Source organism: Varanus komodoensis, unplaced genomic scaffold (assembly GCF_004798865.1).
Source record: "Varanus komodoensis strain SLA01 unplaced genomic scaffold, ASM479886v1 scaffold14_1, whole genome shotgun sequence".
Taxonomy (NCBI): Eukaryota; Metazoa; Chordata; class Lepidosauria; order Squamata; family Varanidae; genus Varanus; species Varanus komodoensis.
Window position 1 is genome coordinate 26758963 of NW_025335438.1, and position 16394 is coordinate 26775356.

The following is a 16394-nucleotide window of genomic DNA, read 5'->3' on the forward strand; positions in this document are numbered from 1 at the left end:
AATTTTTTAATGGACTAAACCATTTTCCAGAAGCAAAAACACCTAGAACGAATCCCTGAGCATGCAGAGTAGCTTGTTGAACCCAATCTAGTATTCTTCAGGAACTCTCCTTATGAGTATGCCTTTCAGGAGGGACCTTCTGAAAATGAGCACACCTCCTCTCTGCATACTGATTCTACAATTGGGCCAGCACAGTGATGCTGCACTATGGGGTCAAGAGCCATGCCCGCCTCATCTCTGTCTGCTCCAAGTCCCCTCCAGCCAACTGTACATCTTTTTTATTCCCAACAACTGCCTGCCCACCTGGGGAGTCTGGCCTTGAGTTAAGTGTCTCCACTTCTCTCATCAAAATGTTTGGGAATGGCCCATGTTTCAAGGTTTCCTACTGTATCGCTGCTGCTTCTTCTGGAGACCAGCCAGCAGTCCTTGTTTATGTGTACCCAAAGCAGCTATCTTTCTCACTCTCTATACATAGGATAGTATGGGTTCCCAGACTGGAAGTAGGAAACAGAACTCTGGCCTCATAGCTGGGAATTTATGCTCTGATCCTCCTCCCCATGACTACAAGCCAGTGTGGAAAGAACCAAACCTGTTGCTTCTCTGAGGTTAACAAGGTAAAAGGACATTCCAATAGGTAGGCCAGAAAGGACACGGCAGAGACCAAGATATGACTTTTCCTGAGTGCTCCGCAGCTTCCTTTCCTCCTTTTCTGAACTGCCTTAACTAGATGGCTGAACGTAGTTGACAAAAAGAAAGTAAAAAGTGAGAGGTGTGGTGATTGATTGATTTCATTTCTATACTGTCCCTCAGCCAAAGAGGCTCTCTGGATGGTTCACAACATTAAAATATGAAACAGATAAGACAATAATCAACAATATTTAATAATAACATATAAAATCAATCAGAAATAATACATTGATAACATAGCAACAATAAACCCATAGCAAACCCACTTGTGATGTAGCAATCATCTCTGTTGCTCTGGTGTTCATAAGCCTGTAAGTTCAGTATTGCACACTAAATCTACCTTAATTTCCAAAGTGACATATGCAGCTGCAGAATTTTAGGATTTAAAATGTACCTGTATAGTGTTTGACCAGCTTTTGTAAAGATTCAAACTGTGCTCTGGTTGTTATATAGTATCCACCATTGTCAAGTTTTCTGATTTTGTAGTGTTTCACATTATCACCTCTAACCTCATCCCAGTCACGTATAGAGAGGGAATAAGCACCTAGAAAAAATATATAGGTTAAAATTGATTTTGCCAATATATTTATAGATAAACTAACTACCTTTTGCCCTAAGACATAAAAAAATAGAAGTCAGATACCTTTTGTGGTTTCACTTTCTCGGACTAAGAAAATACCACGTTGGTTCCCAGGATTTAAAAGCAACCTCTCTGCATCTTTCCTTCCCATCTTTCCAAAATACCATCTAAAGAATTAAATAAAATATGTTCAAATGTACGGCGGCCATGTTCTGCCTAACACAGCAGTGAAAAGATTATATATATTAAAAAGCAGCCAATTGCATCATAACCGTGCTCTAATAAGACTTTCACTATGATCAGGGTCTTCTGTACAGATCCTGCTCAATCTCTATACCTTTAAAATAAACCTGGAATCTTTTCTATCTGAACGGAAGCCAAAGTTCATTTTTTTGTACATTCTGATCAAAGAACAATGTAGGTTACTGCACTGTGCCAGCGGCAGTCTAGTCTTTCTTTCTTCCTGAACTTCAGTTCTCTTCCCCACCTCAAATTCCATGGCAAACTATTTTTATATCAATGGAAAGTTCAAAAGCAGGACTGCTTTTGGTGTTGACTTTTGAAAGAAAGACAAAAATTCTACAGGATTAGAGCAATCACAGGTGATTTCTAGCAGCTTTTGCACTGGAACATCATGTTATTTTGTTGTTGCCCTACCGTTTTATGTTCAAAAATAATTTTAACATTGTTCCATTGTAGCTTTATTGAATTTTCAAAAGTTAAGCCAATGAGCACAATCTACATGGACATATAAACCTATTTACATAATAATATGTGAAATATATATTGTATCCTATTTGAAATGTTTCTGACTGCCAAAAGGAATCTTTTAAACAAGCAAAAAATTAAGAATTTACACAGCTGAATGTTTATATATAAAATGCTGTAGACATGATTTTTTCTCATTAGTAGTGGGTTAGGTAGAAGGGAAGGAAAAGTCTCTTCTACTGGTTATAGCTTTCCAGAACCTAGATGCAAAGGGGGAAAACCTAGAAATGGTTAAGATTTCCAGTATTATTCTGAGATTAATTTAGAAATAATCCATGATAGCATGAAACAAATTGATAAAACTTTTTGCCTTCGAAAAAGTTCCCTGCCAGTTTACCTACACAGCACTATTCCCTTCAGTTTCATTTGCCTGGAAATGGAGGGAGCAGCAGTTGCAGAGGGAAAGGGGAGGATCGGTATATCTCCCTTTCTTCCTCTCTTGTCTCCCTGATGTTCCCCTCCCATAATTGCCCCAATACTCTTTTTCCACAGATGACTGGGAAAGGGACATATTTGGGGGATGGAGGCAGCAGAGGCGAAGCTTAGGTTCTTTTCAAGGTTTGATTTTAAAGCTCATCTTTCAATTGAGGCAGGGTTCTACAGCTACCAACGATGATAACAAAGCCTGAATCAGGAGAACTTCACTAGCAGCATTAGAGGATATGCTTACATCTTCCTAAGCTTTATGTGCATGTCAGAGGACTCAAGGGAGCAGGAGGTAGTTGTAACAACACAAATATTGGCTGGCTGGTCTTCTAAGGAAAAGTTTGTGGATTGCCATTTACAGGATTTCAACAAATGCACCAATACAGAAAAGACATTGCTTTGATCCAAAATTTAGATTACAAAAGTAAGGGTCATGGTAACAAACACTGCATGATAAATAAATACTGGCAGCATCTATGTCAAACAACTTTTTTCTCTATGAGTCAGCAGCCATTATCATTCTGTTCCACCCACAGGAATTAATGGAAGGTTACTTTCATAATATATAAGTAATACTTCAGAACAATTCAGATGGAAGTACAACTAACTAGCTGTGTTCTATGACCTTGTTGTCCTTAGTAACTATAGAAGTTCAAAAGGTGCTGTTAAAACTAACAACTTGCTAAGCAATGCAAACATTGCAATTTAGATTTCTGTCAGTCTTCCTCACAGCATCAGGGTTATTGCTGTACAGTAATGTAGTTCAGAAATGTTATGTCATCTTCTACACACAGAGCCCAGCAGATTCAAATTCACTGCACTGCTTGGTAAAAATGTGTGCAAACTACAAACAAGCTCAATGGAAGGCAGTCCCCAGATACCTTTGTATCTGACTTGGAAGGAAAAACAAGCTTACTATTCAGGGCAGCACCTAGATCACAAGAACCTTTCCTCCTCCTCCTTTGATCCATGTCTATACATTTCCCAGAAATGAATGAATGTAGTGTGCTTCTGAATCCTCTTCCTTGGGTTTGGCTCACATAATAGCCAATAAATGGCACTCCATCTATACTGAATCTTCAAACTGTGTAGTAGCACCTCACTGTTCCAATAGCTGCTATGGGAACCAAGAAGTCAGAGTTGGCTCCTTCCTCCCATACTCTGAGGCAACATAGATGATGTGAATATTAAAGTTATTAATAGAGACACAGAATGTATCTGCTTTTCAAGAGCATAATGCCAGTTAATCTCAGTGCATTTCTACCCAACAACATGCTATTAAGTTGAAAGTACTAAAGCAGGTGATGTCAGTGATGCTACACTACATCCTAACATATAAAGAGTTGCTGCCATGTGTTAACTGTTTATTCAGAAAGTGCATGCAAACCTGAGTGTCAGATACTCAGAAAGGGTGATTGTAGCGAATTCCCCTAGTCAGACTTGGAAATGAATTCAGAGAATCAAACTATTTTGCCCCAAACTCAGAAAATAATTTGGATTACTGCAGCCCAATTGTGAACTAACCAGTACCTCATCATATTGCTGATGACACTTGGATTGGAACTGGGCACCCTTTAATACCTCTCACTCATTTACTTATCTCCAGTCCTCCTTCTCTTTTTATTTGCTGCTCCAGCAATAGATGAAGGAAGTCTTTTCCCCCCTCTAGCACATAATAGATGGTAATTGCTCCATGCAAGGCACAAAGACTGATGGAAAATCTTTTTTCCAAATCTGAGCCAAAGAAAAATTTGGGGACTATAATATTTGACCTGCATACAAACCACCAACATTCACATTTCTGAGCTAGGAAACATGCAATTCCGCATCACTTTTCCTAGAGTTACGCTTTTAGATCTAAATGCAATTCAGTGACGTCAGTTGCAATAGCTGCAGCACTTGGAACTTTAAAAGACAACCTTCTTCTGTTAGATTAACTTCATTCTGTCCATATAAGCACTTAAACTGGAGTTGTCTTACTTCAGTCTATAATTCTGTTTAAAAATTATGGGTGAAATGACTGATCAAAGACACAATAATGCCTTACTCTTCGGCTTGAATGGAGTCTGCAGGAGCAACATAATTGCTAGGAATGTAGCCACTTTTCCCTGTTGCAATAGATCTGGCTTCCCACCAATCACCTTCCCTGAGGGAGGAAAAGATAAGTTGCACTCAATGTAGATGAAGTTCGAACAGAAACTTCTTTTCAGGCCCAGTTTAACTAATAAGGTTCCATTTAAATTTAGGAAATGACACATAGTCTCCCCTATCCACATTTAGGGATAATGTTATCTAGTGGAAAGAGAAAGATCTATCTTTCCTCTGGTAAATATTTGATCAAAAGAATGAGAAGGTAGCTCAAGAAAGCAGACCATGAAAGGCTCTAGTCCTCTAAGAAGTCCTATGCAAACGACATGGTTGTCCTCATTCCAAAAAGAATGGAAATTAAACATTAGCATTACGGAAAAGATCTTTTTCTTAATTCAGGATGAAAGATAATCATCTTCAGAATGCAAAAAAATAGTTTCATTGTTAGAAGATTCTGAATTCTTTATGATACTAAAATGACTCTTGGAAATACTGCAGGTTCTAACATGGCAAACATATACACATTTAACAAGAAAGTTGCTGAGACATTGTAAAAGATGGGATACGAATTTTTTAAATAAAGTTACAAAAGTAACAGAAGTATCTTGCTGTACATTCTTACTACTCCTAAAAACATGCTGTTCAGTTTCCTTTTGTATCCTTTCTAATCCCTCTGCATGTAGGAGTTTCCTACCACTTGCTCTGCCTACAGGAACTTATCACTTTTTGTAATCAGCAGCCATTGGTCAGCTGAGAGTATACAAAAAGTTTAATCTGAACAGGCCCATAGATAGATAAGAATACTTGCGTATTATTGATTATCTGGAACCGTTCACCCTTCTTGAATGACAGGTCATCTGTAGTTCTAGCTTCATAATCATATAAGGCCACAAAAATAGTAACACCACCTTAGGAAAAGCAAAAATATGCCAATCATGCCTTTTGCTCAATGTGCCAAATAGATATAAACCATATATATATATATATATATATATATATATATATATATATAGAGAGAGAGAGAGAGAGAGAGAGAGAGAGAGAGAGAGAGAGAGAGAGAACACATAAACTATTTTCCCAATTTCATTCTGAAGGTAAGCTAGATGCTGCTATTAAATGGAAGGAGTAGTTGGGATGTTTGCTTCTCCTTCTCTGATGCTAAATATATACTGCTATAGTTTCCAAGATCTTTCTTTCTTTTTTTTGCAATAAAGACAAGAGAATACAATGGGTTGTGACTACATTGTTTGTCTAAAAGCACTAGTCAACATTAATCTGCAAGGCAGGACTACTAGACAAGTGTCCTAGCTGTGGGTTTACAATGCATGTTCAGACCCTCAAATGCCCTTCAGTTGTTTCAAGGAAGGAACAACGACCATACTGATTCTTGCAGAATTCCAAAACCCCTCATTTTGTGTAACGTATGACAGAGGCCTCATTGCAACTTCACCTGTTAGGGGAAAACAGACAAACAGAAGCTGCCAATTGCAGGGTTGTGAATTAGCCCAAGGAATATGGAATGAAAGAACATGAAGGTTATAGTACCCTTTGAAACCTGATATCCAATGGGATATTGTTTTGAGAACCACCCAGACATCTCTGAATATTGGGGTGGTATACAATTCAATTCAAATACATTAATTAAATGAACAAGCACATTTAATTTTGAACTATTGGTTGCTGTAGCTGCTCAGTATTAGCCTCCATGCTTTCCATGTCTCCACATATGCATCCAAGGTCAGTACTCAGAGATTCTTTTTTTTTTCTAGAACACATGGCATACAGAAATATAGCAGGAACAATGTAATAGAACTGCAGTAACAAGCATGAATATACAGTAAACAAGAATGGTGTACCTGCTATCTTTTGGTCAAGTAGCTTTAAAAAACCCTTCATGAGCAAGAGCGAAGGTGGTGATTCCAAAAAATCAATGTCCTCCTTACTTTGACTACTGTTACTCTGATTAGTTATCAGTAAATGTAAAGCTGGCAGACTGACTGCAAAGTGTCAAGTGGTAATAAGTAGATACTGCCAGTTATCCTAATGAACATGGAAGGTCTGTATCTGGATGAGAAGGTGGTATCTGGATGGAATAAAAAGTATATTGGGGCATGAACAGGTCCATGCACCAGTCCCTCTCATTTCGTGTCTCACTGAGCTTTTTGTCTTTTTCCTCCCACACCTTTTCTCTCTGGGCAGGGGACCTCTAAGCTTGTTTTTCCACTATGATATTTTGTTCCACATGGGTCTTCCCCTGAATGAAACAGGGAAAATGAATAAAGGGGGCATTTCATGGACTTGGCACCTGAGAGACTGGCAAGGATCTATCATGGATCTTTTGTCCATCTGTTCCTGTGGCTATGTTGAGTGTTGCTCTGTAGAGTGCTTAGGTCCTTATGTTTACCACCTGAGGTCAATGTTCCCAAGAACACCCTCAAAAAGGAAGACTGTATTCATCATCTATTTTTTTTCTCAAATTGTCCTTTCCAACCAGACTACTGAATAATATACAGCTTGCTATTCTAGCTTTCATTCTACCTCATGTATAGTGTTATGGAACATACAAAGCTACTGTTTCCACATCAGGAAGACCCTTCTTCTGGGTTACTTTTAGGTTCTCCATACAGGCCTTCAACCTGAAGAGTTATTGTGGCTTGTGCAGTGTTGTGCAAGAAAATGAGATATGTAGTTTCTTATGTCTGACTGTGAGAAGGCTATGTGTATACTTGAGTAGGTGATATTGTGAGATCATTCAATTGCTGCCATGTGTTACTGGTACCTGCAAGGCATAGCTAATATAGAGAAAATTATTAGTGTTCACTGTTCGACTGGCGGGTGGCAGTTTCTAGAGATGTTGTATGTGGGTGCGTGGTTGTCAGTGTAGGTAGGCTAATTTTGAATTCATGTCAATCATTGCGCTGCTGATTCTGCTGCTGGATAAGCATATGTCTTTGACTAGTATTTTGATAGTTCTGGTATACTGGCTGCCTGCCTCATAGATAGACATATCACACAGTTAATTCTGTATCATTTGCAAAACTGCATAAACCATATTTTCATGAAGAAAATATTGCATACGACAAAGCTGCATCATTCCCTTTGTTACTAGGGATGTTTTTTGTTTTGTTTTTCCAAACAGTAATTAACTTCACTAAACAGCACAGCACTGCAAAATGAATTATATCACTCATGTATTAGTATTTTCAAACTTACTAATGTATTCATTAAGGAAATTTTATATTAAGAATGCTGACAGAACCTTTTGAAAACAAAGAAAGTCTAGAAATGGAATTCTCAAATTAAGATTCCCATTTCTAAATTGCAGTGGGTCTTATTGTTTGTATTAGAGTATCACAGTATCTGCAGTCTTCAGAAAAATTATGTTAAGTTTCCCTACTGTCGTCTGTCAGATGTCAGAACTAAATGCAGGAGTTGTTCGCATGGCATGATACTCACCATGGATTATTTAATCAACAGTGAGGCTGTGGTGCATGTGGCCACTATTCTGAATGTGTAACCCCTGCTCCAGGGTTATGTCATGTAAATTCAGAGAGTGTGGGTTATGCATGGGTTAAACAACCCTCAGAAAATCCAAAGTCTGTTTTAGTTTGTCTGCTTAATTTCTCAGAACTCACACTTACCAAGTTCACAGAAATGAATGGAAGAATCTCTTCCATGGAGATTACATATATATCCTGCCAATAAAGGAACTGCAACCCATCATGGGTTAAATAACAAACAATGGTGTGTCATCTGAACTTGGTCTCCCACTGTGAATTCTAACTTTCAGTAAAAGGTGACAAGCCGAAAAGAAAAAAAAAATCAAGAGTGTTGTTTTTGATAAAATGGATTTTAACTTACAATTTAATTGGGTTTTTTGACAGATGGATCTATGTAGTCTCTCCCTGAATTCACTGCTTTGGCATAATATTTTGCAAACATACATCATTTAAAACTGCAGATACTACAGAAATCAAATGCTTTATTTAAAACTCTACTGCTGTTTATTTCATGAAGCTCAAACTAGCATTATGCATGTATCCCATTTCAGCAAGAAGCAAATATCAGCTCAATTGAAAATGCAGCCTGTGAACTCTGCCAATAAAAAAACAAACAACCTCCCACCTTCTCTAAAAGCAACATCCTTGGACTTCCTTGATTTTCTTGGTTTATTTTAGTTTAAAATTTTTATAGCTGTGGTCATGTACTGGCAGCCAAACAGTTCTTAGATATCCAATTCCAATTCTTCTTAAAAGAAAGCACTTTTTAGAATAGACCTAAGGGTTTTAACAGGGAAAATCCTGGAAAGGTTGTATGTCTTTTTCCTAAATACACTGTGTGCAGATAATACTTTCTATAGAGTGACTTCTGTTTACTGCTATGATAGCACAACTCTGTAACACAGCTGTTCAGACATAATGCATATGCAGTTAACAGACTTGTCGCAGTTAGGCAAGGAGAAGCTTTGAAGATTTTTTATTTAGAAAAAAATATGGCTGGAATAAAATTTGTAAAATTATTATCACATCAAGCTTGTGTTATACAAGTACAAATGCATATTCTAAGCTGCTACAGTAAATGTGCCATTTCTGAAGACCAGAAAGGCATAGAAAAAAAAATGAATAGGTGCACCTATTCTAGACTAAAATATATTCAGTTTTAGAATATTTTAGTTTTAGCCAATTTCACTGATCTTCTTAATAGCTTTAGTTTATTGGAAAAATCACTGTTTTTACGCAGCCATAGAAATAGAGGGGTCTTAACTGGATTTCTTAAGTCAGCTCAAGTCCTTTTTTCCCTAAGACACTAATGGCACAGTCCTATTAACTGTGCCCTGGATGCTCATATGCCTCCAAGACTGTGCAGAGCAGGGGGACTGGTGGAAGCAACATCTGCCTTCCTCTGTCTCCTGCTCTACACTTCAGCTAGATGGCTCATGGTGCCCTGAAAGGAAAATAAAAGAGGCTGGAGTGCCATCAGGATACATCATATCCTGGTGTCCCCCTTCTTCCCTGCCTGACCCTTAACTACCCCTTTACCTCCTCTCTAAAGTTGATTTCCTGACTGTGAAGTAGCAGCTAATGCAGTTCTTTCCATGCTCAATGGGGAAAGGGGATCAGAGAGTGGATCCCCAGCTCCAAGGTAACCGTGCTGTTTCCAGCCTTGGAACTGGGAATATGAAGCACAGTACCTTACAGAAGTATTCATTGCATTTTGACTTTTCCACATTTTGTGGCGTTAACAACCTGGAATTAAAATGTATTTATTTTTCTTTGTTACCATTGATCTACACAAGATATTCAACTCTGTGAAGGTATAAAATATTCTTACTGTGGCACAAAACACAGTAAACACAAACTGACACTTGTTGATTGTGTAAATAGTTACCCTCGATCTATATTTGTTAGAAGCATCTCTGGCAGCAATTGCAACTGGAAGTCTTCTTGGTTAAATCTCTACCAGCTTTGCACATCTGGATGGGGCACTGTTTGTCCTTACAAAACTGCTCCAGCTTTGTCAGACTGGATTGTGTGTTTTGATGAGAGCTAATTTGAAGTCTTGCCACATATTCAGAATTGAATTAAGTTATTTCCTGGGCTATTTTGAGACATTCAGGTTTTTCTTCTGAAACTGCTGCTTTGGCTGTGTGTCTGTCCTGCTCGAAAGTAAAACTGCCCTAGTCTCAGGTCTCTGGCAGATGGAAACAGGGTTTTCTCTAGAATTGTCCTGTATTTGGCTGCATCTATCATGTCCTCATCCTGACCAGTTTCTCAGTCTCTGCCAAGGAAAAACATCCCACAACATGATGCTGTCACCACCATGCTTCATCCTGGGGATGGTGTTCTCAGGTCAATGAACACTCTTTGCTTTGTGCCACACATAACATTTTGCAGCAAGGCCAGGATGTTCCATTTTGGTCTCATCAAATCGGGAAGCTTTTTCTCATGTTAGTTGTGTCACCACATGTCTTTTTGGAAACTCCAAACAGGCTTTGATAAGGGTTTGTTTCAGCAATGGCTTTCTCATCACCTTTCTATAAAGCCCAGCTTTGTGGAAAGTAAAGGCAATAGCTGTACCATGGGTGATTTCTCCCATCTCAGCTGTGGATCTCTCCAGTTTTTTCAAAGATGCCAGTGGTGGCTTCTCTGACACCCTCCTTACCCAGTGAATGGATTTTGATGGCTGACCTGCTCTAGGCAGAATCATGGGGTTTTTTAGAACCCAACACTCATTGGTACTTCTGCACAACTTTATCCTAGACTTGTTTTGATTTCTGTGTGATCTTTATGGTGCTGTTTGTTCAGATAACTCTCTCCAACAAATTCTGGGACTTTCCAGACAAAGGTGTATTTAAAGTGAGATAATTTAGCATGAAAATTGTCCACAAGAGTCTCTACTTAACTACTTAGAGTATGTGACTTCTGGAAACAGAGCTTTTGAGCTTTTGGAAGCACAAGAGCTTAATCAGGAAGTCACAACAAAAGGAGTGAATGCTTATGCAACCAACATGTGCAGTTTGTTTTTGTTTACTTAACTTTTTACAATAAAAATATTTTGTGCCTTTACAATGCTGAGTACCTTATGTATATCAAGTGGTAACTATGCAATTAAATTTGTTTCATGTAGTGAAGTGAATCCTTCTGCATGGCATCAAATCCTATGTAGTCTAGGAGCTACAGAATCACTTTTTAGAACTTTGTTATATAATTCTCAAACACCCATCTCTAGCTCAAGTCAGAATACTATGGAACAACTATGAATTTTGCAGAAATAGTTATCAATAAATTTATTTATTTATTTATAACATTTTTATGCCGCCCCCATCGCAACAAAGCCTCGGGGCGGCTCACAACAAGAACAAAATATACCAATATAACAAATTAAACAATAAAAATATGAAAACCCAGTGCATCTCGGCTTAAAAGATTTAAAATCCTATAAATAACCAATAAATTAACAATTAAAATAAGTTTTAAATAAAAATGTCTTAGCCTGGCGCCGAAAAACAAATAACGACGGTGCCAGGGGAACCTCTCTGGGGAGCGCATTCCATAGATGGGGCGCCACCGCAGAGAAAGCCCTCCTCTGGGTACTTACCCTCCTAATATCATTCACGGAGGGTTCCTGGAGAAGGGCATCTGTTGCTGATCTCAAGGGGTGGGAGGGCGTATATGGACGCAAGCACTCCTTCAGGTAACCAGGACCTAAGCCGTTAAGGGCCTTATAGGTCATCACCAACACCTTGAATTGGGCCCGGACTTCAATTGGGAGCGAGTGGAGCTGACAGAGAACTGGGGTTATATGAGAATAACACCCAGTCCCCGTCAGCAGCCTGGCAGCTGTAGTCTGCACCAATTGAAGTATCCGGACCATCTTCAAGGGTAGCCCCACGTACAGCGCATTGCAGAAATCTAATCAGGAAGTTACCAACGCATGTGTCACTGTCACCAGGCAGTCGTTCTCCAGGAAGGGACGCAGCTGATGGATCAGCCGAAGCTGAAGGAAAGCGCTCCTCGCCACCGCCATCACCTGAGCTTCTAAAGACAGCTCAGGGTCGAGGAGCACTCCTAAGCTGCAAACCCTGTCCCTTAGAGGGAGTGCAACCCCATTTAGGACAAGGCCCAAGTCCCCCATCCCGAGGCCCAAACCACCCACCAACAGGACCTCCGTCTTGTCTGGATTGAGCTTCAGTTTATTGGCCCTCATCCAGCCCATTACCTCAGCCAGGCACCGGTTCAGCACAGCCACTGCCTCACCTGGATTGGTGGAAAACGAGAGGTAGAGCTGGGTATCATCAGCGTAGTGATGATTCTGCAGCCCACACCTCCTGATGACCTCTCCCAGCGGTTTCATGTAGATGTTGAACAGCAAGGGGGACAAAATGGACCCCTGCGGAACTCCATGGCATAACTGCCGCGGTGCAGAGCCATAGTCCCCCAGCACCACCTTCTGAAATCGGCTGTTGAGATAGGAGCGGAACCACCGTCACGCAGTGCCTCCAACTCCCAATCCCACTAGCCTATTCAGAAGGATACCATGGTCAATAGTATCGAAAGCTGCTGAGAGGTCCAAGAGAACTAACAGGGACGCACTCCCCATCTCTCTTCCTGCACAGGTCATCGTACAGGGTGACCAAGGCGGATTCAGTGCCGTACCCGGGTCTGAAGCCAGACTGAAATGGGTCCAGATAATGAGTTTCATCCAAGAATGCTTGGAGTTGTCCCGCCACCACCTGCTCTAGCACCTTGCCCAGGAACGGGATGTTGGTCACCGGTCTATAATTGGCGGCCACCTCTGGATCCAGGGGTGCCTTCTTTAGGACTGGCCGGACTACCGCCTCTTTTAAAGAGGACGGTACCCGACCGTCTCTTAAAGAGGCGTTGACCACCTCCAGGATCCAGGTCCCAATCCCGTCCTTGGCTTTCTTAAGTAGCCAAGATGGGCATGGGTCTAGTAAGCATGTGGTAGGGCGTACTTGTCCAAGCACCTTGTCCACATCATCAGGCTGCAACAACTGAAATTCATCCATTAATTGTGGACTCGACGGCGTCATTGGCATCTCCTCAGTAGAATCTGGTTCAACAGTAGAGTCAAGCTCGTGACAAATCTGAGCGATTTTCTCCCTGAAATGCCTGGCAAAGTCATCACAGCAGGCCTTTGAGGGTGGTACGAGATCTTTCTTTGGGCCCGGATGTATCAGCCCTTGCACCACCCGAAGGAGCTCTGCCGGACGGCATTCTGAGGAGGCAATGGAAGCGGAGAAGAATTTCTTCTTCGCCGTCCTCACCACCACAGCATAGGCTCAATAATGGGCTCTAAGTGTGTTCGGTCAGATTCACCCCGTGATCTCCTCCACCTACGCTCTAGACGTCTCCCAACCTGTTTCATTGCCCGTAATTCAGGTGTATACCAAGGAGATGAATGGGCTCTGCCAGGTGGGAGAGGACGCTTGGGAGTGATCGTGTCAATAGCCCTGGTCATCTCCCCATTCCACAATTCAACCAGGGCACAGACAGGATCACCAGCCTTGTCAACCGGAAAATCCCCGAGCTTTCAGGAATACAATCTGGTCCGCACCCTTACAGAGGGAAAGGCCATTCTCGAGCTCAAACCTTATGAGGAAGTGATCTGACCATGACAAGGGCGTCAAACTTAAATTCCTCACCCTCAGATCACCCTCTTCCTGCCCCGTCAAGAAAACCAGGTCCAGAGTGTGTCCACATTCATGGGTCGGGCCACTGAAGCGTTGAGACAGCCCCATGGCTGCCATGGAGGCTATGAAGTCCTGAGCCGCCCCGGTTAGAACCATCTCGGCATGGAGATTGAAGTCCCCCAGGACCAACATCCTGGGAGTCTTCAACACCAGGTCTGAGACGATCTCCGTCAGCTCAGGCAGGGAGTCTGTTGGGCAGAAGGGTGCACAGTACACCAACAGAATCCCCAATCTGTCTCAGTCACCCAACACCAAGTGGAGGCACTCCAGCCCCGGCCTCAAGAGAACAGGAAGCCCCACAAGGGAAATAGAAGCTTGATAAACCAGAGCGACCCCTCTTCCCCTCCCCTCCAGGCATGGTCGGTGCTGGACCAGGTACCCGGGCGGGCACAGTTGTGAGCGGGCGACATCCCCCCCCCTCACCCGCCCAGGTCTCTGTGATACAAGCCAGGTCAGCCCTCTCTTAAATTGCCTCTGAAAAGACAAATTATATATTTTAGTTTTAAGGTATGCTTCCAATAACTTGCTGTGCTTCATAATTATTAACTTGTACTTGAAATATAATTAAATCGCATTTGTTTGGAAATTATGTTCACCTGTTAAACTGATACCACATGTCTGTTCATAGAAATGCTGATTTCATTGATAGAATTATTTTAAATCTGAGGGTATTGCTTGAATTTTTGCAGAATCTTACATTACTATTTTAACTAGAGACCATGGCAGGACAGACCTATATATACACACACACACTATCTATCTCCAGTGTTACCTTTTAGCATTGTCAAGTTCACTCCCAAAGGAATCTGTTGGTATGCAGTATTATTTTTGAAATGATGCTCACCTGTTAATCCACTAGGATATGGACATGGCACAGATGAAAAAGAGGAAGAAGCTCCTCCAAAAGGTGTCATACCAGATGGGCCACCAAAAGGAGTCATGGAATGGCTGTTAAAATTAACTGATGATCCCTTTATTGCAGGTGACTGGTTTGCTTGGGTAGAATCTGATCCATAATGGCTGACATGGGAAGTAATGGGCTCTGGAGTATTCTCAGTTCTATAGTTCATGGCAGGACTTTTATCTTCCTTACTTTTAATGCACCCCATGGTCTCTTCTGTAGAGAAAAAGATAGTATCAATGTGATTTGTCAATATTTAAATATTATTTCTTAATCCAACAAGTCAGTATTTGGCTCAAGTGGAAATCTAAATGCTTTGGAGTCAGGTACATGCAGTTTCTAAAAAATGAGACTGAAAACCTACATGCCAGTTGGGGATACATGTAGGCTCTTCAGATGTTATTCAACTACAACCCTCATCAGCCATGATTATTGAGTATGTTAGATGTCCAACACTATAGGTTAGGTAGGGGCGGAATCCCCAGCCCTGCTTTACAAACTTACCTGGGGGTAAGTTCCACAGTATTCATTGCTTCTAGTAGATGCATATAGAATTGTGTATTGAATGAATTAGGAAATCTACTATTGTGCTAAAATTTTCATTGGTGATATTCCAGGCACTTATTACACTAAATGCCTTTCAATGCTTAAAATGGCCTGGCTGGTCTTCAAGCCACAGGGATACGACTTTCACCAACTCAAAGTTCAAACAATCACAGCCTCAGCCTTTTAAAGTTAAAAAGTATACTATAAGGAACACAGAAGTTTAAGTGTTTATTTTATTGCATCAAAATTAGGGAATTTTCATTAACATTCTCTTTGAGCTTTACTCTCAGTCAAATATTTGTGATGGTATACAATGCCAGTTCCTACTTGAAAATTTTGCAGCAAAGGGGGAATAAGTGCTCATGATCGAACTGCAGAAATCCCATAGTTCTTTCCTACTCTATGTTGTTAACCCTAATTAAGCCATGACTGTTTTAAGCAGAGAGAGTTCTGTATCTACCAGATATACAGAACTGAGCTTATCTATAGATAATGGTATAAAACAGTAGTGTCTAGTATATATCTGTTTACAATAAAATCAATTTCTATTAAAAGCCACACTACTTAAAACACTGTTGGCTCTATATAGAATTCCCTTGGCAACCTTGCCTATTTTAGCTTGCTTTGTCTAGCTTGCTTTTTTTAGCTGTTTTGTTCGTTATAGTTTTGTTTTATATTCTTTTCTACTTGTTTATCTTAAGAAAATAAAAAAAAATTAAAAAGAAAGAAAAAATGCTGTGCTCTCAAAACCTCTAAATACAGGAACCAATACATTGCTGTAATGGATTGTTTTATATATGAAAGTAAAATGAATTGAAATCACATAAAAATAAAAAAAACAATATCTTTAGCTTCTATTTATTTATTTATTTATTTATTTATTTATTTATTTATTAAAGCATTTTTATGCCGCCCCATTCGCCGAAGCCTCGGGGCGGCTTACAACAACAAGTTAAAAAATAATTATAACATTAAATTAAAAAATATAAACAGTAAGTTAAAAATACAAAAATACCAATATAAAATAAGCCGCCCTGGCCAGATAAAATCCAATAATATAAACAATTAAAATGCCGCTTAAATAAAAAGGTCTTCGCCTGGCGCCGAAAAACAAATAACGACGGCGCGAGGCGGACCTCTCTGGGGAGCGCATTCCATAACTTAGGCGCCACCGCAGAGAAAGC

General features: G+C 40.3%; 1 protein-coding gene across 4 annotated transcripts in view; it reads right to left on the minus strand.

Annotated features, from left to right (window-relative positions):
• YES1 (YES proto-oncogene 1, Src family tyrosine kinase) overlaps window positions 1-16394 on the minus strand; it is a 39763-nt gene that overhangs the window by 6757 nt on the left and 16612 nt on the right. For all 4 annotated transcript variants that reach the window (XM_044423867.1, XM_044423871.1, XM_044423868.1 and 1 more), the window contains exons 2-6: window positions 14608-14880; window positions 5358-5457; window positions 4509-4607; window positions 1331-1434; window positions 1082-1231 (exon numbers count right to left, since the gene is read on the minus strand). In XM_044423867.1, the coding sequence (XP_044279802.1) occupies window positions 1082-1231; window positions 1331-1434; window positions 4509-4607; window positions 5358-5457; window positions 14608-14880 (726 nt within the window). The remainder of the gene's footprint in view (window positions 1-1081; window positions 1232-1330; window positions 1435-4508; window positions 4608-5357; window positions 5458-14607; window positions 14881-16394) is intronic.